General features: G+C 41.1%; 1 protein-coding gene across 1 annotated transcript in view; it reads right to left on the reverse strand.

Annotated features, from left to right (window-relative positions):
- ADAMTS3 (ADAM metallopeptidase with thrombospondin type 1 motif 3) overlaps positions 1–24,033 on the reverse strand; it is a 285,759-nt gene that overhangs the window by 256,521 nt on the left and 5,205 nt on the right. The window contains exon 3 of the mRNA XM_052641988.1: positions 4,356–4,762. Coding sequence (XP_052497948.1) covers positions 4,356–4,762 — 407 coding nt within the window. The remainder of the gene's footprint in view (positions 1–4,355; positions 4,763–24,033) is intronic.

A 24,033-nucleotide genomic window follows, 5' to 3' on the forward strand; every position in this document is an offset into this window, starting at 1 on the left:
CTATTTTCAGCTGGAATTCCCAGCCAGAAGCATCTTCCCACTCAGAAGTGTGTGAAATGCTTGCCATCACCATGACTCCTGACCACTGGACTCTCACTGCAGAGATGCAGAAGCAGAAAGGTAACACACGTCAATGGCCTCCAGCCAAAGACCACTAGGAACTCATCTGCAGTTGACGAGCTGGGTTTATTATGTTGCCGGGAGCCAGAACACACACCAGAGGGAAGCATAAGCATCTCAGTAAGAGAACTTTAGAAAGAACCTATTAACAGGATTTAGGCTTTGGCAGGATAATTTGGAGGAGGATCTAGAGAATTGGGCTTTTTAAAAATTGGATGCTGTCAGAAAACAAGGACAACTCCATGACTGAATATCATAACAATTCTCACTTACAGTAGGGTATACTAGGGCAGACATAAAGCTGTAATTGGTAAAGAATTAGCTATCACTCATAAAAGATAACCTTGACAAAAATTCAAAAAAGGTCATGCTAGACAGAACAGATACGGTTCTTGGCCACAGTGGGTGAAAATCACTGTTAATTCCTTCATGCAGAACACTTTGATGCTGATTTCAGAAACGCACAGAATAATATTTTAGATATCATGTATATCTATGTCTGGGCTTCCCTGGTGGTTCAGGTGGTAAAGAATCTGCCTGCAATGCAGGAGACCTAGATTTGATCCCTGGGTTGGGAAGATCCCCTGGAGAAAGGAATGGCTACTCACTCCAGCATTCTTGCCTAGAGAACCACATGGACAGAAAAGCCTGGTGGGCTACAGTCCATGGGGTCATAGAGTCAGACACTATTCTGACATCTTTTTTATATCACATTCTAGACCTTCGCTATGCATATGTCACTTAAGGCAATTTTCTCTCTTCCTCCATAATGTCCAAGTTAAGGGAGCTTTCCTGTGATCATTTCACGCTCCTGCTGCTGCTGCTAAGTTGCTTCAGTCATGTCCAACTCTGTGCGACCCCATAGACGGCAGCCCACCAGGCTCCCCCGTCCCTGGGATTCTCCAGGCAAGAACACTGGAGTGGGTTGCCATTTCCTTCTCCAATGTCTTCTCCGGATCATTTCATAGTTACCTGGAATAAGTAGTATTCAGTCAAGTTTCTGATGTTCAGAGGAATAGGAACAGCTAAGTATTACTACTTGCTTTTCAAACTATCTGGGATAAATTGTTTCTTTTCTCCCCGACTGGCCTTGGGCTGATAATTTTGTAAAATACAAGGAAAACTAATTACTAGGGAAAAACAAAAGGCACAAAATAGCAGCTTCAGCTTTTTATTTTTTTTTTTTAACTGTTAGGTCCAACACAAATATAATAACTATGTCAAAGTATCATAAAGTTTCTTTATATAGTCTCACCTTCAGTATTTATCTTGACCTGGGTGTATGGACACTCTTTGAGCAGTACTGTTATTTTATTTCATTTTTTATTTTTTAAAAATCACAGCCTTCTGTTTAATATAAATTAATTCTGTCTCAGACTGCTATCTATTCAAATATATGTAGTTTGCCGCAAGGTAGCATTAGAGAAAAAGAGGTAAGGGGTTTCACTCAGGGAAAAGGCCATGGTAAGAGCTTCCCAATCTCAGTGAAAAATAAATACCTGTGGCTGCTCCCTATGACTAAGAGTTTCAAAAGACCCACACAGATAATCAGATCACAGGAATCCCATCAACAATAATCTACAATAGACCCATCCAGATAGGGCTTCACTGGCATTCTCTTCCATGGCAGGAGACTTCACTTCATCTTGCTGAGCAGAGATGGTCCCATTGGCATTTTTAGGCCAGCAGGGGCTCTGCTTTCTGCTAAGACAACTTAGATTTGGTTATAATCCCAGAGTTTTCCAGGGAAATGGCTTTCTAGCCCATCAGCTTAATCCTCAGGCAGCTATGTGATCTCAGCATCCCTGTTCCTCTTCCTAAGGTCAAGAAGGTCAAACTTAAATCCCCTACACAGCAAGTTAAAGGAATAAGAATGGGTTTAAGAATCTGCTAATTAGCCAAGTTTATTTACATTCACATCAGTTTTACTTCCTACTTCATTTCAGCTAAAGTGCTTATTCTATCCAATGCAATTTTAAGAATTTGTCCCCAGCTTAATGAAGTAGTAGTCATCATTCTATTGATCTGCTCTCTATTACTGAGCTTTAGTCCCGCCATCATCTTCATTCTTCCTCCATAGCTGCTATGAGCTGGAAACTCTAAAAAGCCTTCTGTTCAGGTACACCCGCATAGTCAGCACTGCCTGCTATAGGCTGGACTCCTCTCTTTTCCAAGGTCAAGCTCAAGGCCTGAGACATGTATGCCTGCTTAGAAACTCTGTCCCCATTCATAAAATCTCTCCAGAAGATACTTCCCTTCATCACAACTTTTTTAAGTTGAACATAATTCTAGTATGCATATGTGTGTGTGTGTATACACATACATGTATACCAGATATTTTGACACTTAAAATCTATGGCAAATTTAACCTCTTTGAGCTCCATGAGAATGGTAATCATGACCATTCCTTTCACCATTTCACAATGTCTGGAACAGCGCTTGCCCAGAATTGACTTCTCAGAAATATGTTTTAATTAATTAAAGGATCAAAAAATGGAACAAATAAATACACTGGTTGAGCTGTGCACACACACACAAACAGACACACTGTGTCAATGTACACATGTCAACAATTAGCACCATACCTTAAAAATGAGAAATCAATCCTAATATTAATGTATATTCATACTTTATACCTATTTTCCTCTTCCTTACAACTATTGCCCTATATTTCTGTATCTATGATTTGATAATTTGACATGTACAGTAAGAAAAATACTGGCTGCTAAGTCAGGTTTAAAAATTCACTATTAAAATAATTCTCTTGCCTTTTGCCTTCCTTAAACTAATTTTCAAGTTTCAAATCTCCTAGTCCAAGCTTCAGTCTTAACCAGGGAGATAAGAAGTACTTTTTAAAATAACATTGAATTAAGTTTTATACTCAATATACTTTACTTAGAAGTATTATAAAATAGAACCTTTTATAGAATTTATTTCCTCTTATACTCTAGTAGTGTTGAAACAAGCTCTTAGTGAATATTTTAAACTTTGTCTTCTAGAAGATGTTTTCTTTCTATTGTTTTCGTCAGTAATTTAGTTGTCAGATCTATTAAACATTTGTGTGGAATGAGAAGAATCTCAGAGATTCCTTGTGCCTTCAAACCCTATAGCATGGTCTAGCACCAAATGTGATGCTGTGAATCTTAAACTCAAAGGGTCCAACTAGGAGACCTGCCACACATGCTCTATTCAGTTTTCCATTCAGGCTTCTAAAGCCCTATAGAACATCTGGAGGCAGTACAAGACCTCCAAATAAAGCCTGCAACCATGAACCCACCAGGCCTTGAGTAAAAAATATGGCATCATAACTTCTTTGGGTTGTGCTTATGCATTAAAGGGATAGTAGCAGAAGATTCAAGGTACTGTTAGGGGACCAGCCAAGGCCCAAGGAATACAAGGATTGTTTTGAGAACTCCCAGAAGAGAGACAGAACAAAGAGAATAGCTGTGAACTCCCAAGAAACAGCAGCCTGGCAACCACAGAAAGAAAAACGGTTGCTCTTTTTGAACAAAGGCTTGGAGTCAACTATGAATGGAAGAGGCATAAACATTGACACACTTCTCAAATAACATCTGGAGATAGAAGACAAAAATATTTCACATCTTCAGAGCATGTGAAGAAGGGTCAGTTACTATTAGCCTCAACCACAAAAGTGAAGAACAATATATGGCTATTTCATTCAAAAGCAAGAGAAAACGAATCAAAGCCACCACAGAGAACTCCACCTCAGGTTCATACACTAATGCCATTTGAACAAATTCTGCCAGAGAAGCACCGTTTCCCATTTCAGCATGCTGCTGCTGCTGCTGCGGCTAAATCGCTTCTTCTGAGGGGTGTGCAAAAGAATGCTTGCTAAATATTTTCTTTAATAAAATACCTAATGTTTCCTCACAAGAAGGGAAATACTATCATTTTGAAGGAATCTATGCTTCTTTAAAAAGTTGTTAGGATGATTTTAAAGAAATACGGAAATAAAATTCCCAATGGGACGCAAGTGGACATATAAGCAAAGAATGCTAAAATAGTTGTCTTTCGTTTCTTAGGCTAATGTCTTCATGTCAAAATGAAGCCAAAGCACACATCTTTGACAGTGAAATGCTTTCTAATGCTTCTTCCTGAACTTGAAATATAATAATGAGGCTTTCTTTCCACCTCTACCTTCCAAACCATGCTGAAGCCATGCTGCACTCCCAAATACCTGCAAACACACAGACACAAAAGGCAAGGAGTCTTACCAGACCATCACAGTTGCTAATGGCAACAGAAGTTCCTGGAATGTCCATGATGTCACCAACATAAGCACAGTTGGTCTGCAAAGGCTCTGTTTTCCAGATTCTGTCCGAAGTACTTCCTGGTTGATGGTCATTAATGGGGTCGGTTATATTCCCAGGCACCGGAGATGCCTCATGCCATTCCACAACAGCACCAGGAGCTACCAGCTGAGTGTTGGGCTTCAGTCGCAGATGAAAATCTCTTCCGAATGCCGTGACGTTAAAGAACAATTGCTCAGAGTTGGAAGACACGTCCCTCGTTAACCTCTTTTTGTGATTTGCAGAAAGAATATGGGAGAGATAGCGTCCTTCAAAATTTGTGCTGACAGGAGTCACCAGCTCATATTCTCTCTGTCTCTTTATTGGTAAATCTGTGGGGTGAAAAAACAGAACTGTAGAATCCTGTGTAACAAGAGAACACAGGAGGATGTGACACAGGCATCAAGGGCCCAGCTCACAAGACCACACCTCAAGTTGCATAATAAATATATTCTTGAATCGTCTCATAAGCAGTAGGTTGTGAGAACTCAAATCATTTCTCAAACACATTTAGGTAACTCTGTGTTAATCATTTTTTTTTAATTTTTAAAAAATTTCACTACATGTGAATACCATGTCATTTATGTGTTTGAGAATATGAATAAAATAACTTTCCATAAATTGTATCAAGCTTGCTTATAATCAAGACATACACTCAATTAATGTATCATTGACATAACTAATAACTGCTACAGACTTTTAACAAGCTTGCTACTATGTAGAAGATATTTTTCCTAATTGCTTTTATTTTTTCTTTGTAAGAATCCTAGAATTTATACTTATCACAATAGTTTTGTGTATTAAACACAATGTACTTTGTACTATATCTACCATTGGCCTGTAATTTATACACTGCAGCTTATGGCGCTGCAGTTGATACATATTTTTCTACCATACCAACCCTAATAAGCATACTTCACAGGTGAGGAAACTGAGATTCAGGAGGTGTGTGTCCAAGGTCACATAACTGTGAAGCTCAGCTATATCTTCACATCGCACTCCAAAGCCCATACACTTCCTCTGCTTTATCATGTTTGTGTCCCATAAATCACAGAACATTTTCAGCAAATGAGGAGAATGGAGTAAAAAGAACCATCTGTAAGTTGAATACACAAGTACTGGTTGGTCAAGAGCAAACAGCACTGTTATTTTGCACCATACTCCTTGCACGGGAAAGATCCTCATTTGAATACGAATCCAATATTAAGGGTCCACTTTATAACATGGGTGGCCACTCACATGTTTAACTGAACTGCACAATTAGAACGTAACTGTTTGGCCAAGTTTAGCCAAATGTGAGTATTGTGTCCACTGAGATGCAAACATCCTTGGGAAAGACAATACATTAAATGAACTGTTTCTTCCTTAACAGAAACAATTTTGAAGGCAGAAGGAAACAAGTAGGGCAACAAGGATGAAGAAAGAACACACGGAAAGGAAAATCTAAGAGCATGAATTTAAAAGTTCCCCACTTTCATAATTCTAGCCTCAGACCAGCCCTATAGGTATGACAAAGTAGGTATGAAAAAAACTATATGATTCACAAAGATTCCTCACCTATGGAAGCTTCATGATGTTATCTAATACATTAGCATATTGGACCCATAAATGAATCTACAGCCTATGTTCTTAAAGTGTTTTATAAAATCACTGTGAAAGGTGAAGTCACGCAGTTGTGTCCAACTCTTTGAGACCCCATGGACTGTAGCCCACCAAGCTCCTCCATCCATGTGATTTTCCACACTGGAGTGGGTTGCCATTTCCTTCTCCAGGGTATCCCTCTGACCCAGGGATCAAACTAGGGTCTTCCACATTGCAGGTAGACTCTACCATCTGAGACACCAGGGAATCCCATAAAGTGAAAGTCACTGAGTCATGTCCAGCTCTTTGTGATCCCACAAACTATACAGTCCTTTGAATTCTCCAGGCCAGAATACTGGAGTGGGTAGCTCTTCCCTTCTCCAGGGGATCTTCCCAACCCAGGGATTGAACCCAGATCTCCCAAAGTGCAGGTAGATTATTTACCAGCTGAGCTACCAGAGAAGCCCCAACAATCACTAAGTTTTCATTATTTTCCTACTTTTTAAATAACTCAAACAACACATAAAGTACCAGAAGACAAATGAAGGTATTTTGCAATCTGGAAATTCCTTGAGTGCATGTTTGTTACCATTACAAACTTATAATGACCAGTGCATTTAAACATAATACCTGTTTTTATCAAGTGTATACAGCAAGTGACACAGTTGTACATATTCACTAGGCAGAGAAGGAGTGAGGAGGGTCAAATCACAGAGTAAAGTGAAGCCTGCTTCCAGGGAGCAGAAGCAACCCAATTCCTGCCTCTCTACAGTCTCTCTACATCATGAAGACCTGCATAGGTGTTGGTGTATGCACAGACACACAGATTCGGTCTCCCTTACAACCAGATCCATGAGAACACTTTCATAAATTCTGGCTGAGAGAAAGAACTTCAGATTTGAGAGAATGCACTCAAGTGTCACAGAAGCAGGGTGATGGAGGGGGAAGCTTCCACAGGAAGGGATGAACTGGGCTCTTGGAGGTGGACTGACACAGCCAACCCCAAACTAATTCCTGGAGGATAAGTAATTCCCCATTTAACTCAGTATTCCCAATATCATCTCATACATGACTTTGTCCTCGCCAGGGTCTCTTATCAGTAGGATGTGTTTACTATGTATGAGTTAGTAATGCAGGTAACTAGAGAACATTTGCTTCGTCTCTGCTGATCCACAACACTGACTTAACTATCCACGGCCCAGGAGCATCTTGCTGCATCAATGATTCCAGTTGTAACTCATTCTTTAACCATCGGTTTACTGTTTCGGGGAAAGAAAGAACAACATTTCATTTTAATGCACGGATTTCTCATCTCCATTGAAGGGAATTCACGCAACCAAAATTTAGACAATATACTGATGCCTGGATTAAGCAACAGAACAATTAGAAAATTTAGGAAAAATGCAGGGGATCTCCTCCACACCTAAGAGGATACCCAGAGTTTCATACTGACAGTAAGCCATACATCCTAGATTTTCTAGGGCGAATCCATTTTTCCACTGTCAGACAATATGTTCTGAACTTTTATTCAAAATAAGAATGGTATGTTTGTATAGAGCTTTGTCTTCTCCAACTTTAAATAATAAACCATTCCTAAAACGTACACATAAGAAACACTTTTGAAATTAAACTCTGAATGAGTCATTTTCCAGGTGGGAATTAAAGAAAAAGATGCATTTAATATTCCCTCAAGCTACCACCCCGTAGGCCAGGAGTTAATGGAACTAACAAAGGAGCTACCCAGTCACCGGCCATGTATTACAGAATAAATACCAAGCACTGTGCTTTGTCCTGGGGAATAAACCTTCTCTAGTTCTTACAACAATCACAGTTGGTAAGTATTATTACCCTTAATTTATAAATGAGAAAGCAGACCAAGAAAGCCTAACACATAGCAAACAAGGAGCCAAAGAAAATTTTCATTTCTGATCATCTTGACACTGAAGATCACACTCATTCACAATAGAGGAACATCTTGCTGGCAATTTCTAATTGAAGACCTGAGTTATAAAGGAAAACAAGAATGATGATGGCCTATCTGCAGCCAACCAACCAATTTTTCCTCTACTGCAGCTTTAAAAACTTTGTAAAAGGCTCTTAAATTCTAGGTCTTGGGGAGAAAAATAAAGGGACAGGTGGGTAAAGCTCAAAGTTATCAATGGTAATCTCACGCTACAATCACATATGCAACCAGTGTTAATTTACTGCATTTGAAATGATACATTTCCCAGCACCAAATACTTCCACAAAGCAACACAGCGTAGGGTCAAGGAACAGATTACAGTGTTAGAAAGCAGCAAGTCTACACGGGAACTTGAGGAAGTTCTTTATTCTAAAGGCTCAGCTTCCTCAATTGTTAACCACTGCTGCTGCTGCTGCTGCTAAATCACTTCAGTCGTGTCCGACTCTGTGCGACCCCATAGACGGCAGCCCACCCGGCTCTCCCGTCCCTGAGATTCTCCAGGCAAGAATACTGGAGTGGGTTGCCATTTCCTTCTCCAATGCATGAAAGTGAAAGTGAAAGGGAAGTCGCTCAGTCCTGTCTGACTCCTAGTGACCCCATGGACTGCAGCCTACCAGGCTCCTCTGTCCATGAGATTTTCCAGGCAAGAGTACTAGAGTGGTTTGCCATTGCCTTCTCCACAATTGTTAACTAGAGGTTAGTAATAGTTATAATGTCATAGGAGAGGTTTAAATGAGATTAAAATTTAAAACTAAAGGATTCTGTAAGTTTTAACTATTTTAACTTAAATGTAAATTAGCTACTTATTAGGATTCTCCAGGCAAGAGTACTGGAGTGGGTTGCCATTTCCTTCTCCAGGGGATCTTCCCAACCCAGGGATCGAACCCAGGTCTCCCACATTCCAGGCAGACACTTTAACTTCTGAGCCACCAGGGAAGTCCATTCAAGTATTCAGTTCAGTTCACTTCAGTCGCTCAGTCGCGTCCAACTCTTTGAGACGCCATGAATCACAGTACACCAGGCCTCCCTGTCCATCACTAATACCCGGAGTTCACTCAGACGCACATCCATCGAGTTGGTGATGCCATCCAGCCATCTCATCCTCTGCTGTCCCCTTCTCCTCCTGCCCCCCAATCCCTCCCAGCATCAGAGTCTTTCCCAATGAGTCAACTCTTCACATGAGGTGGCCAAAGTACTGGAGTTTCAGCTTCAGCATCATTCCTTCCAAAAAAATCCCAGGTCTGATCTCCTCTAGAATAGACTGGTTGGAGCTCCTTGCAGTCCAAGGGACTCTCAAGAGTCTTCTCCAACACCACAGTTCAAAAGCATCAGTTCTTTGGTGCTCAGCTTTCTTCACAGTCCAACTCTCACATCCATACATGACCACTGGAAAAACCATAGCCTTGACTAGACGGACCTTAGTCAGCAAACTAATGTCTCTGCTTTGCATTATGATATCTATGTTGGTCATAGCTTTCCTTCCAAGGAGTAAGCGTCTTTTAATTTCATGGCTGCAATCACCATCTGCAGTGATTTTGCAGCCCCCAAAAATAAAGTCTGACACTGTTTCCACTGTTTCCTCATCTATTTCCCATGAAGTGATGGGACCAGATGCCATGATCTTCGTTTTCTGAATGTTGAGCTTTAAGCCAACTTTTTCACTCTCCTCTTTCACTTTCATCAAAAGGCTTTTTAGTTCCTCTTCACTTTCTGCCATAAGGGTAGTATCATCTGCATATCTGAGGTTATTGATATTTTCCCCATTAATCTTGATTCCAGCTTGTGATTCTTCCAGCCCAGCGTTTCTCATGACGTACTCTGCATAGAAGTTAAATAAGCAGGATGACAATATACAGCCTTGACATACTCCTTTTCCTATTTGGAAGCAGTCTGTTGTGCCATGTCCAGTTCTAACTGTTGCTTCCTGACCTGCATATAGGTTTCCCAAAGGCAGGTCAGGTGGTCTGGTATTCCCATTTCTTTCAGAATTTTCCACAGTTTATTGTGATCCACACAGTCAAAGGCTTTGGCATAGTTAATAAGGCAGAAATAGATGTTTTTCTGGAACTCTCTTGCTTTTTCGATGATCCAGCGGATGTTGGCCATTTGATAGCTGGTTCCTCTGCCTTTTCTAAAACCAGCTTGAACATCAGGAAGTTCACGGTTAATGTATTACTGAAGCCTGGCTTGGAAAATTTTGAGCATTACTTTACTAGCGTGTGAGATGAGTGCAATTGTGCGGTAGTTTGAGCATTCTTTGGCGTTGCCTTTCTTTGGGATTGGAATGAAAACTGACCTTTGCCAGTCCTGTGGCCACTGCTGAGTTTTCCAAATTTGCTGGCATATTGAGTGCAGCACTTTCACAGCATCATCTTCCAGGATTTGAAAGAGCTCAACTGGAATTTCATCACCTCCACTAGCTTTGTTTGTAGTGATGCTTTCTAAGGCTCCACTTGACTTCACATTCCAAGATGTCTGGCTCTACGTGAGTGATCACACCATCGTGATGATCTTGGTCTTAAAAATCTTTTTTGTGCAGTTCTGTGTATTCTTGCCACCTCTTCTTAATATTTCTACTTCTGTTAGATCCATACCATCTGTCATTTATTGTGCCCATCTTTGCATGAAATGTTCCCTTGGTATCTCTAATTTTCTTGAAGAGATCTCTAGTCTTTCCCATTCTGTTGTTTTCCTCTATTTCTTTGCATTGATAGCTACAGTAGGCTTTCTTATGTCTTCTTGCTATTCTTTGGAACACTGCATTCCGATGCTTATATCTTTCCTTTTCTCCTTTGCTTTTTGCTTCTCTTCTTTTCACAGCTATTTGTAAGGCCTCCCCAGACAGCCATTTTGCTTTTTTGCATTTCTTTTCCATGGGGATGGTCTTGATCCCTGTCTCCTGTACAATGTCACGAACCTCCGTCCATAGTTCATCAGGCACTCTGTCTATCAGATCTAGTCCCTTAAATCTATTTCTCACTTCCACTGTATAATCATAAGGGATTTGATTTAGGTCATACCTGAATGGTTTTAGCGGTTTTCCCTACTCTCTTCAATTTAAGTCTGAATTCAGCAATAAGGAGTTCATGATCTGAGCCACAGTCAGCTCCTGGTCTTGTTTTTGTTGACTGTATAGAGCTTCTCCATCTTTGGCTGCAAAGAATATAATCAGTCTGATTTCGGTATTGATCATCTGGTGATGTCCATGTGTAGAGTCTTCTGTTGTGTTGTTGAAGAGGGTGTTTGCTATGACCAGTGCATTTTCTTGGCAAAACTCTATTAGTCTTTGCCCTGCTTCATTCCATATTCCAAAGCCAAATTTGCCTGTTACTCCAGGTGTTTCTTGACTTCCTACTTTTGCATTCCAGTCCCCTATAATGAAAAGGACATCTTTATGGGGTGTTATTTCTAAAAGGTCTTGTAGGTCTTCATAGAACCGTTCAACTTCAGCTTATTCAGCATTACTGGTTGGGGCATAGACTTGGATTAATGTGATATTGAATGTGGTCCACTGGAGAAGGGAATGGCAAACCACTTCAGTATTCTTGCCTTGAGAACCCCATGAACAGTATGAAAAGGCAAAATGATAGGCTACTGAAAGAGGAACTCCCCAGGTCAGTAGGTGCCCAATATGCTACTGGAGATCAGTGGAGAAATAACTCCAGAAAGAATGAAGGGATGGAGCCAAAGCAAAAACAATACCCAGCTATGGATGTGACTGGTGATAGAAGCAAGGTCCGATGCTATAAAGAGCAATATTGCAGAGGAACCTGGAATGTCAGGTCCATGAATCAAGGCAAATTGGAAGTGGTCAAACAGGAGATGGCAAGAGTGAACGTCGACATTCTAGGAACCAGTAAACTAAAATGGACTGGAATGAGTGAATTTAACTCAGATGACCATTATATCTACTACTGCGGGCAGGAATCCCTCAGAAGAAATGGAGTAGCCATCATGGTCAACAAAAGAGTCCGAAATGCAATACTTGGATGCAATCTCAAAAACAACAGAATGATCTCTGTTCGTTTCCAAGGCAAACCATTAAAATATTACCCAAGTGGAATTTTAAAATGCAAAACTAGGGACTTCCCTGGTGGTCCAGTGGTTAACAGTCTGAGCTTCCTGTGCAAGGGGCATGGATTTGATCCCTGGTCTAGGAACTAAGATCCCACATCCCTGAGATGTAGCCAAAAAAGTATAAATAAAATAAAGTGCAAAACTCTACAACTGTCATCCTGGATGGCTGAAGGGCCATAGTTACAGACATGTAAAGGTTTTTGTGAGCCATAAGTTCCATAAGCCCAAAGAGCAAGGGCCAGGGTAAAGCCACATTGTGGTCACTAATTACTCAAGAATGACTCAGAAGCAGTGAATTTTGATTCAACGCACTGGCATCTCTGCATGCCTGGTCCATCCTGCTCTCCTATCCCCAGTATAGATGAACTGTCTGTGGTCTTACTTAGGAGCAAAGCCTCCACTCGTGTACACAACCTAGCCCCTCTTGCCTTTGCAAGACAGCTTCAGCAACTGTCCTCTCCTTCTTTCCTCATCAATTTTCCCCATCACTAGACTGTCCCCACCAGCGAATAAATAAGTTGCCATATTTCCCATCTTTAACAAACACACAAAAACCTTCTTGATGCCACATCCATGTCTAGCTAATTTCCTATTACTTCGCTGCCCTTTACAGCAAAACATTTCCAAAAAATTGACTGTATTAGATTTCTCCAAATCCTCTCTTCCCAATCTTGTTCTTTCTTGAATCCAGCCCAGTCATGCTCTTGCCAAAGTCACTAGTAACTCTGCAGTGCTAAAACCGATGGTCCAGACTCCATCGTCTTACTTGCTCTGTTTCTCTTTCCTAAGAAACACCCCCTTTCTTTAGCTTCTAAAACACCATTCTCTACTGGTGCTCATCTTTTTCTCGGTGGTCTCCTCCATTCTCTCTTCTCACATCCCTCTATTCTCATGACTGATACACACTGGAGTGTCGCAGGACCTGGTCACAGACTCCCCTTCTGCGTGTACCCTCCCTAGCGTGGTGTGCTCATTCTGTCCCATGACTTCGAATGCCTTCACCATTGTGTACCTCCAGCCCGAGATTCCTCCATAAGTTCTCCTCTCATCAATTCAGCTGCCCCTGGATCCTCTTCCTGTGCATAGCCACTAGGCACATCAACACCTCCAAAAGTAAACTCCCCACTCCCAAACTTGCACCTCCTCACCATGTCAGTAGATGGCAACTCCATCCTCCCAGTTACTCAGACCAAAAACTCGACTAAATCATCCTTGATTCTTCTCACACCACATACAAAATCTTTTAACAAATTTTATTGACTCTACCTTCAAAATACATCCAGACTCTGATGACCGCTCACCACCTCCCCTACTGCTACCCTAGTCCACACCACCATGCTCCCCTTCACAAGTCATCCTCAAACCAGAGCCAGAGGGATACAAATGGAAGATCATGTCACCCTTCTCCTCAAAACTCATTTCACTCAGAGTAAGATGGCTTGCAAGGTCCAGCACTGGGAAATCTCACATCTCAAGGTCACTGTGCTCACCATTTCCTCTGCCGAAATATCTTCCCCTGACAACTCCATGGCTCAGCCCTCCATGCCTTCAGGTCTTCACTTACACTTGGCCCTCCCACTGTCTTTCCTGACCCCAGGAACCGTCTCATTACTATCTTGCTTCTGCATTTTACTTTTCTCCACAAAACTTGTCACCATCTCACATACTATATATTTTATATATGTCTGTTTGATCACTTCTTAATGTGCCTGCTTAGTCACTCAGTCATGTCCGATTCTTTGCAACCCCATGGACTACAGCCCACCAGGATTCTCTGTCTGTGGAATTCTCCAGGCAAGAATATTGGAGTGGGTTTCCATTCCCTTCTCAAGGGATCTTCCCAACCCAGGGATCAATCCTGGGACTCCTGCATTGCAGGCAGATTCTTTACCATCTGAGCCACCAAGAAAATCCTTGTTTCTTTATTATACCTGCTAGCATCCAAGCTTCAAGGGGAAGCTTGAAGCTTCTCCTCACTATAGTTCTCCAGTGCCTAAAACTAACTCTAAAGTCACCCAATAAATATCTGTGAATGAATAAATGAGAGCAACTTGAGCCTAAAGAAGCACCAAAAATTAGAATGTGTCCTCTTTTCCCCAAACAGTAATTATCATCAAGTGATTGATGACAGCAAACCACACAAGTTGTCATAAACCTCTACAGCCCGAATCTGCTTGAAAATGTGGGGGATATTTCTCACGGTGTCTGCTGGCCTATAAATTCAAACATTTCACAATATCCTGAACTTACATTTTAAGCCACTAAGAACAACAACAAAAGTGTATCTAATCATTAAAACAGACCTCCTGGAATGCAAACACAGAGCCCCCTCATACTGAGGAACCAGAGGCAGGAAATTAGCCCCTCCTCTGCAATCCCTTTGGATATTCATAGAATTATAACCACACAGTCAAAAAATAAACAAGACCTTGAAAAACCATCTCATCCTTGCCTCTTTCTTACAACTATGGTATCTCAAATAGAAAACATCATGTTTTCTTAAGGTAGGGGTGCAGTGCCTTTCACCTGCTCCCATTCTCTGTAAGGGAAGATTTTTCTCTGAATATCCTGGCCTCTCTGCCCTCCTTCACTCACTCTTCCCCAGTGAAGAGGCATGATGGATGTGAATAGCCAGTCTGGGAAAAATAAGCAGCCTGTGAAGCTCAGCATGCCCTCACCATCATTCTTCCCGGGAAGGACAGGACCCTGTTAAGGGCCCTGTCCTTCCTGATAAGGACCCTGTTCTCTTTCGCTTCACGCCCCTATACCCTGGTTCAGGCCCTGTCTCAGCCCAGCAGTCCTGACAGGCTCACATGGGTTGGGGTGTCTGTCAGCGGGCCCACTGCCTGCCCGTGCAAGAGCCTCGTGCTCCACCCTGGCCTCTTTTGTAAGAGATCTTTTAACCATGTTTTCAGATTTGCTATTTCTCAACATGTTCAGACCAGGCAGGCCAGAGTATGTTTAATTGTGATTCTGGACACTAAGACTTTTGATATCATCACTCACCTGAAAAAATTACAGCAATAGACTTTAATTCACAGACTTGCTGTAAGAATTGAATGGCCTAATCCAAAGTGCTGAACACAGTATCCAGCACTTAGTAAGTGCTCAATAAATGTTAATAATAATTAATATTACCCTGTTATTTTTTCCTGAATAGTTTTGACTGCTGCTGCTGCCGTGGTAATAGTTTCAACTCATTGATCATTATTTCAGGATAAGATTAATTAGAAAACTGATATCTTTATTTCTAAGTCAGACCTGAAAATTGCTTAGGATACTATCTACTAATCAAATCCCCTCACTTCACACATAAGAAACTGAAACTCAAAGTTAGGTAATTTAGCCTGAATCAAAAAGTTAAGCCGTCATTTAAGGCTCTCTGCATTCTGCCTCTAACTTCTTTTCGATATCATCTCCCATATTACCTAAAGCAACATGCTAATGTGCTCACTACACCTTAATCACACAACTGATTAATCACTCTTGCCTTTAGAGACTCCTGCACTCTACTGCACTGAAAGGTCTGTTGCTTTCTCTCCATCTACTCAAAGCTAACCCAAGCCTCACAGCCTTTCTCAAGCCCCAGCTTTTCTAAGAAAACTTCCCTGCTTACTTGCCTTAAAGTACAGACTTCATGGTCTAAGCGTCCTAGCTCTGTCATACACTGTCTGCATAACAGTTATAAAATAAATCCCTACGGGTGAGAAGTTACATGCTGATGTCATATCCTTTCAGCGATTTTAAGCAATTTGGGGGCAGAAGTGTGATGTTAAATGTGTTTAAATATCCCCAGTGTACCCCAGTTTTGGAGGAAAAAAGAAATTAACATCTATTTTTGGAAGTGGGAATTCCTGGGGAGAGGGCTCTCACAGCAGGACCCCATGACCCAGGCTTTGGGATCATCTTAACGCCTTCACACATTTGGCCACATGCACTCACACCTGAGGACAGGCAGCTTGGTATCCTTCTAAATATGTTTTAGGACGCTACACAAATGTAGCGTGTAGCGTCTCCCAGAGGAGCCTAGATGTCCCCAGCATATTACGAAGACCGCCATCTAGAACAGCAAGAAAAAACAAGCCTTGAGTAGTACAATCAACCGTGCTAGGACCGAGAATGGCTGCAGAATAAGGTTCTCATGTATCACAGCAATTTTTAGCTGATCTAATTAAAACCAAAGCTACCCCAGGCACACAGAATATTGGAATACTGGTGATCGATGCAATGTGGCTTTGCGTGCTAAGTTGTCTCAGTCATGTCTGACTCTTTGCAACCCTATGATCTGCAACCTGCCAGGCTCCTCTGTCCATGGGATTCTCAAGGCAAGAATACTGGAGTGGACTGCCATGTCCTTCTCCCGGGGATCTTCCCAACTCAGGGATCGAATCCGTGTTTCTTATGTTTCCTGCATTCAGGTGGGTTCTTCACCACTAGTGCCACCTGGGAAGCCCAACGTGGCTTTAGTTCCCAAGTAAAGAAGGAGGTGGGGTATGACAGTTGTATATGAAAAGTCTGAAGTCAAAAAGCACTGCATTTGAATGCTGGTTTCAAGCTGATGTGCTCTTTGGCATCCTGTGAACAAATTATGAAAACACAAGGCTCAGACAGGTTACCTGTAAAATAAAAAGAGATGAAACCACATAAAGGGCTTGGTCCATCTAAGAACATCTCAGTAAATGTAAAGTTAGCTGCTGCTACCAACTATCCTCATCCAGCTAGAGCTGTACAAGAAGGAAGTCACTTGTGTCCCAGCTCCCCTCGGGCCTCTCCCCTCTCCATCCCCAACCCAAGCTATTATTTCTGGTGGTTAGGAGGGATCTTGAACACCATGACCCCAAATGGCCTGAAGTCCAGACTGGCTCTAGGAACACATGCTCCATTACCCAAGTCAGAGACTGGGATTCTCTCCCACGAATTGGCTGATTGCCCTACTACAAAGGCAGTCACACAGGCAATTTCCTTTATCAGGTATAAATTCTCAGTATGCAACAATCTGGCCACAAGAATGAAATCAAATAAGCATTTTCAAGATTGGCTCAAGAAGCCGCTCCAACAACAACATTTCCAAATCCTGAGCCAAGGGTAAGAGAATGAATTTCATTAGAAACGACAGGGACCAGCTGTTCCAAGAGAGATGTGACTGGGGTGAAGAGTGGACATTAAGAGGACATCACATGCCAGAGGCCTCACCCAGGCTGTAAACACCAACGGAGATGGGGACACATCTTCTTTCAAAGGCAATTAAAAATTAATCATGATAACAGGCTGAAATTCTGAATGCAGCCAAATTCCTTCTTCCTCACTTCATCTCCTCTAAGCTGTTACCACCACAAGGCAGAGAAACACTTTGATGTCTTTTACTTTAGTTGCAAACCTATTTTCGCAACTCTTGTGAGGGGGTTGCTTTTTTTTATACTCATTATTAAGGAAGAACAAATACTTGGGAACTTCAAAATTCTTCTCATTTTTAAAAAAATCTGGCTTTTTCATAAATATTTGTTGCAATTGCACAATGTTTATGTTCAAGAGAGTCATTTAGGAAAGAACAGCACATTCTCTAGCATTCCAGAACATGAAATCAGGTAAGGGGAGCTCTTTTACGAAAAGAACAACTATTTTACAGAAATATATCCAAGTATTTCCCTTGTTTGCTACATCTTAAAATAATCAAATAATCAATAACAGGCTAACGAGTTTTGGGGGTTTTTTTGGTGCTGTGCTGTGTGTGTGTTCAGTTACTCAGTCATGGCCAACTCTTTGAGATTCCAAGGACTGTAGCCCACCAGGCTCCTCTGTCCATGGGATTTTTCAGGCAAGAATACTGAGGTGGGTTGCCATTTCCTCCTCCAGGGGATCTTCCCACCCAGCGATCAAACCCCCATCTCTTGGGTCTCCTGTATTGCAGGTGGATTCCTTACCACTGCGTCACCTGGGATGCTCCTTTACTTTATTAAGTGAGGCCCAAGTGCCAAAATCTTAACATTTCAATCTCAGTTTTTAAGAAGCACTTTTACTGGTTACGTTTATCATCACTGGAAACTTTACAGATGCAAGAGAAACATCAAACATTCTAAAAATTAATATTTCTCGTACGTCTTACAATTTTTTGATGGATAATACTTCCAGAGACTAATATTGAGTCTAGAATTTCAAGCCAGGAAAAGTAGCATTTATCCCCAGGGCCAAGGCTGAGGAAAATATGACAGATAAGAAATGTGGATAGCAGCTTTAAAGGTTTTCACTGAAATGTTACTTGTGGTAATTATTTTTTCCAAATCTAAAATAGCCTGGCTCATGGTTTGACAAAAAGTACAAAAAGCCATCTGATATGAAATAATCAACCTTAACTCCATCTGAAGACTTAATCCCTCTTTGCCATGTGATGTATTTACATCTTCCAGGAATTCGGACACAGACATCTTGGGGGTCCATTCCTCTGCTGGCCACAGCCACCAGTTCCCATCAAGGTGCTGGAAGTCCTCACAGCCGTGGTGTTATTGGACATTTGTGACTCCTAGCATCCATCCCCTCTTATTCTTTAATTGACCCTCAGTTTTCCCTCAGGTTAACTGTCTCACACTCCACCCTCAGTCCCTGTACATCAAGAATGAAACATCTCAATCCAGGCTAACCTGAGCACTGCCTCACTGAGCACCAGGCTTGGCTTGAAAATAAGTTGTTTTTTTGTTTGTTTGTTTGTTTGTTTTTTGCAAGAGCCTGGCATGTGCACATCTAATTAATACTGGTAAAGACAACAAAAAAGGAACTTTTCCATGTGTCAGCAGCAACCCACTTCCCTCCATCCCAAGATATAACATTTTAGACTCTTTTTGACTGTTCCATTTCTTTTCTCTGGGATGTTACAGCCAATCCCCAAGGAGAAGGACTGTCAATAGGTAATATTGTGGTGAAGGATCTGCAAGCGTGGGGTTCAGGAGAGGGCTCCAGGCTTAGGTAGCTAGGATGTAAATCAGGAAACCGAGTGGACTGTCGTGACAGGGGCAGCTCTGGTGGACACACATTCACTGAACGGTTTTCCACACCTAATGATAAAAAAACGACATATGACAAGCCGAGTAGCCAGTCAAAGCTCTACCAGGAACTACTACTGGAGCTGCCAGGACAGAAGTGTCTTGTCTAGTGGGGTGAAAGGTAGGATGATAGCCTAGAGTTGCTGGTGATGGTCTTTGCCACAACTTGGATCTTGGATGGTCACAATCTTATGCTACTAGAGAAATAAAGCCAACGCAAAGGAAAAATGAGAGTGAAAGAAGGAGAGAAGGAAGAAAGAGAGGAAGGGAGAAAAGGGGCAGGGGAGAAGGAGAGAAGGAGAGGCAAAGGAGGAATGGGGGGAGAGAGAGATTGATTTTTGACATTATTTGAGGCCTAAATCCAGCTATACCTGACTTTGATTATCTGATCAATTTTGTTTTCCTTAACCACTATCAACTGGGTTCCTGTTTTTTGCATCCCAAGGAGTTATGATTAACCTAAGAACTTTTGCTCAGTGAAATGGAAAAAAGGGGTTTCAATAAATAAAGTGAAATGAAGAAAGAATTATGTCCAGTATATAAAAAATATAGTTGGTATGGAATCCACATGGAATAACTGTTTCCTTCCTCTACTACTATATTCCAATGAGTTAAGCAACACTATGTTGAAATGCCAACATGAAGCTAATACGTGAAAACAGAACTCTTAAAGAGCTGTCACATGGTAAGTTGAGTGGCTGGATAGCATACAAATCCATGACACACTAAATTAAGGTACCTGGAAAGCCACGATGGCAGGCAGACCTATCAGAAACGTAGGGACTAGCACAAGGCAGCTCTCCTTGAGTAAAAGTGTTTTTTAAAAAGCACAAGACTAAGACATACCCATAGGTAATAGGTAATAATAATATGTATTATTCTAGCTGGCTCACCATGTGGCAGCATTATATGAATCCTTTAAAACTCTATGAAATAGAATACTTCAGTCATATACAAGACAAGGACACTTTTACAGGTTAAGGTCATCAGCTAGAAAGTGGTACAGTCAGGATTTTAAACCACAACCACACAGTGAAAACCATCTGTGCTGCTGACCATTTGACAGAGGAGAGAGGAAATTAATATTAGTTGGTCCTCTAAGAGAAGACTCTTGAGAGTCCCTTGGACTGCAAAGAGATCAAACCAGTCAATCCTAAAGGAAATCAATCCTAAATATTCATCGGAAGGACTGATGCTAAAGCTGAAGCTCCAATACTTTGGCTACCTGATACGAAAAGCCCACTCATTAGAAAAGACCCTGATACTAGGAAAGATTGAAGGCAGGAAGAGAAGAGGACATCAGAGAATGAGATGGCTGGATCATCTCTGAGAATCACTGAATCAATGGACATGAGTTTGAACAAGTTCTGGGAGATGGTGAAGGACAGGGAAGCCTGGTGTGTTGCAGTCCATGGGGTCACAAAAAGTTGGAAAGATTGAGCGACTGACCAACAAATCCATACACTGGTTAGATTTTAGATTAAGGAATGTTACTCTACTTGTAAAAAACAAAGGATATTACATACAAAAGAAAGAGAATGCAAATTCACATGAATAATCATTTCAATCATTCTTTTATCTTTATTTGTGTGCATTAGTACATACAAAACTATATGTATTAAATATGAAACAATTGTAGGCAATGTGATTTATCATTCAAGTATTTGAAGATCCATATGTTTAATCCTACTTTTCTTTCTAAAAGTTTCCTACATACTCTTTTTGTTTTATCAGTCACTTTGAGAACAAGACTGACTATTTCATGCTGCTCACAATTTGTTCTAAATTCCAAAAAGATTCATCATGCTGAATTTGTGGCACTCATTTTTATACACAAGATACTGACATTTTACCACAAATCTCTCCTAGGGCTTTACAGTGAGTCAGCAAAATGTGTAAACATATTCAGAAAATCAGGATGGATCAATTACATGTGGGAACAGAGATTCCTAAGCTAGGAAACTCCCCACTCTTTACTAGCCATTCTAAAGAATATACATCTCTCAGATTCTGTTCTAGAAGGTGGACAAGTCATCCTCCAGTACTGATAAAATTACAAAACCTTTTTATAATATGAAAGCGAGAGTGAAAATCGCTGAGTTGTGTCTGACTCTTTGCAACCCCATGGACTATACTGTTCATGGAATCCTCCAGGCCAGAATACTGGAGTGGGTAGCCTTTCCCTTCTCCATAATGGTTCACATTTGGATGTACTTGATAACTAAAAAAATGACTAATTCATTTCATCTTTCAGAGACTAGTAACTAAATACTTAAAACTTATGTTCAAACATCAAGAAGACCAGAACCACAACTAAAACTAAAATACTTTAAATCAACACCTCCCTATACATTGCTAGGCAGAATTCAGGTCTTAGACACTTCTTCAAAGGTCACTTGTCAAAATGCACCCTGTTAATTCGGTTTCACTCAGGAATCAACTTCTAGGACTCTCTCCAGAAGTAGTCACTGGGAATGTGAACAATAATCTACATGCAAGACTGTGTGGCAACATTCATTATCATAAGAATGTGGAGGCCATTAGGGAAATGATCACATAAATTAAGGTTAATTAATAGATGGGGAAACAGTGGAAACAGTGTCAGACTTTATATTGGGGGGCTCCAAAATCACTGCAGATGGTGATCTGCAGCCATGAAATTAAAAGACACTTACTCCTTGGAAGGAAAGCTATGACCAACCTAGATGGCATATTCAAAAGCAGAGATATTACTTTGCCAACAAAGGTGCGTCTAGTCAAGACTATGGTTTTTCCAGTGGTCATGTATGGATGTGACAGTTGGACTGTGAAGAAAGCTGAGCGTTGAAGAATTGATGCTTTTGAACTGTGGTGTTGGAGAAGACTCTTGAGAGTCCCTTGGACTGCAAGGAGATCCAACCAGTCCATCCTAAAGGAGACCAGTCCTGGGTGTTCACTGGAGGACTGATGCTGAGGCTGAAACTCCAATACTTTGGCCACCTCATGCGAAGAGTTGACTCATTGGAAAAGACCCTGATGCTGGGAGGGATTGGGGGCAGGAGGAGAAGGGGACGACAGAGGATGAGATGGCTGGATGGCATCACCGTCTCGATGGACATGAGTTTGCGTGAACTCCGGGAGTTGCTGATGGACAGGGAGGCCTGGCGTGCAGCAATTCATGGGGTCGCAGAGTTGGACACGACTGAGCGACTGAACTGAACTGAACTAAACTGAATGATGCTTATGAGGGGTTTGTAATGATATGGAAAATTATACTAAAATATTAAACAACAAAAACAGGTATACAAAATCCCCACAATCTGTGTATTAAAAGAAGACTGAACAAGAATATTCTAAGTTATAACAAGAGCTTGATACCTGGAACGACTGTCTAAAACCTGGGGAATACAGAAAAAGAAGATAACCACAAGAGGCATGTGTAAAGCATCTACGATCAGAACCATAACTGATTAATTAAAAAGCGCAATTCAACAACTTAGAATAGAAGGAGTACAGCTTAAAAGTAAAAGCTGATCTCTTATTAGAGGAAGTGTAAGATGAGAGTTCCCCAAATTCTGGTAATAACAATCCTTTTTGAGGAAGCACTGGGATTCCATTAAGTCCTCACTGTCAATAGACCCAGTCCAAGCAGTATAACCACACTCTTCATATTGAAACCACTCATGATTTCAGCAGGCAATTTGGAACTGTCCCTGATGGATTTCCAAGGTAATCTGGGTTGGCTACCCATAAGCAAAGAGTGCTTAAAGATAATCATCCTGGAAACAGAGGTGATCCTGGAGATTTCATAACATTTCTGAGCAATATCATGATTATATGGTACAATGACAAAAGAAAACAGTGAAGTATGGGGAAGAAACAGTTCAGCTAAAGAGCATAAGTTGCCAGTGATAAGCAACATACTGCATCTAATAACACCTTTACATAAGACACTTAAAGCACTTAACTTAGATCATTATGGTGCTCAATGGTGGGATAGAAGCTAAATCAGTAAAGTCAAGTGTATGATTTTTAGTTACAGAGAAGAGCAATGGCTTAGGTGGCTGAAGTTCTAAATTTTACAAAGGATTCCTTTAAACTTCCTTTAGACCACATTTTTAGTGTTGCTGCTGGCAAACTGGATTGACAGATTTTGATCATTGCTTATCTTATTTCTACTGATGCCAGAAACATGGAAAGTTATCTCAAATAGACTTCAGGGCAAAATTAGCAGACATTTCAAACTTGCACATAATTCGATTCAACTTGACAAATACTTGTGGAACACAAACACAAAAACATAAAAAAACAATAAGCCTAAGTCCTTGGCTTTGTGGAATGAAAAAGGAAGTCACAAGGAGCCTTGATAACACTGAATGATTAATTGTACATCCATTGTCTCTATCCTCATTTTCCTAGGGATCAATTAAACCTGGAGAGGGGCATAGAACAAGAATATTTTAAGAAAACCAGAACACAGGCAAATCCTAATATGCTAATAACCTGGTTACTAGATCTATGCACTGGACAACAGATATTTGAGAGTCACAAGGTACCAAGCCCTGTTTACGTGCAGGAGATAGACATAGCAGTTGTCAAGACAGTCTTTGCTCTCTCAAGGTCTACATTAGTGGAAACACTTCTTCTACTTATTCTATGCCAAGGAGAAGGTAGAGTAACTCACACTTCACTTTGAAATGAGTACCTGTAAATAATGAAAAATTATTTCTCAGGAAACCAGATAGCTGAGAGTATAAATTAGCAACTTCGTTTGGTTAAGAATGAAACTCAATGGAATTTGAAACCGGAAACAGTAATAGGGCAGAAAAAGATTGACATGTCCCAATTCCAAGAGCAGGGGAGGGGGTGGGATGGGATGGGGGGAGAGGGAAGGTGGCTGAACACCAAAGCCTCACAGTGATTTTTCCTCTGATGATACTCAAGTGATCTCAAAGCCGTGGTTTATGAA

Source organism: Budorcas taxicolor, chromosome 6, assembly GCF_023091745.1.
Source record: "Budorcas taxicolor isolate Tak-1 chromosome 6, Takin1.1, whole genome shotgun sequence".
Taxonomy (NCBI): domain Eukaryota; kingdom Metazoa; phylum Chordata; class Mammalia; order Artiodactyla; family Bovidae; genus Budorcas; species Budorcas taxicolor.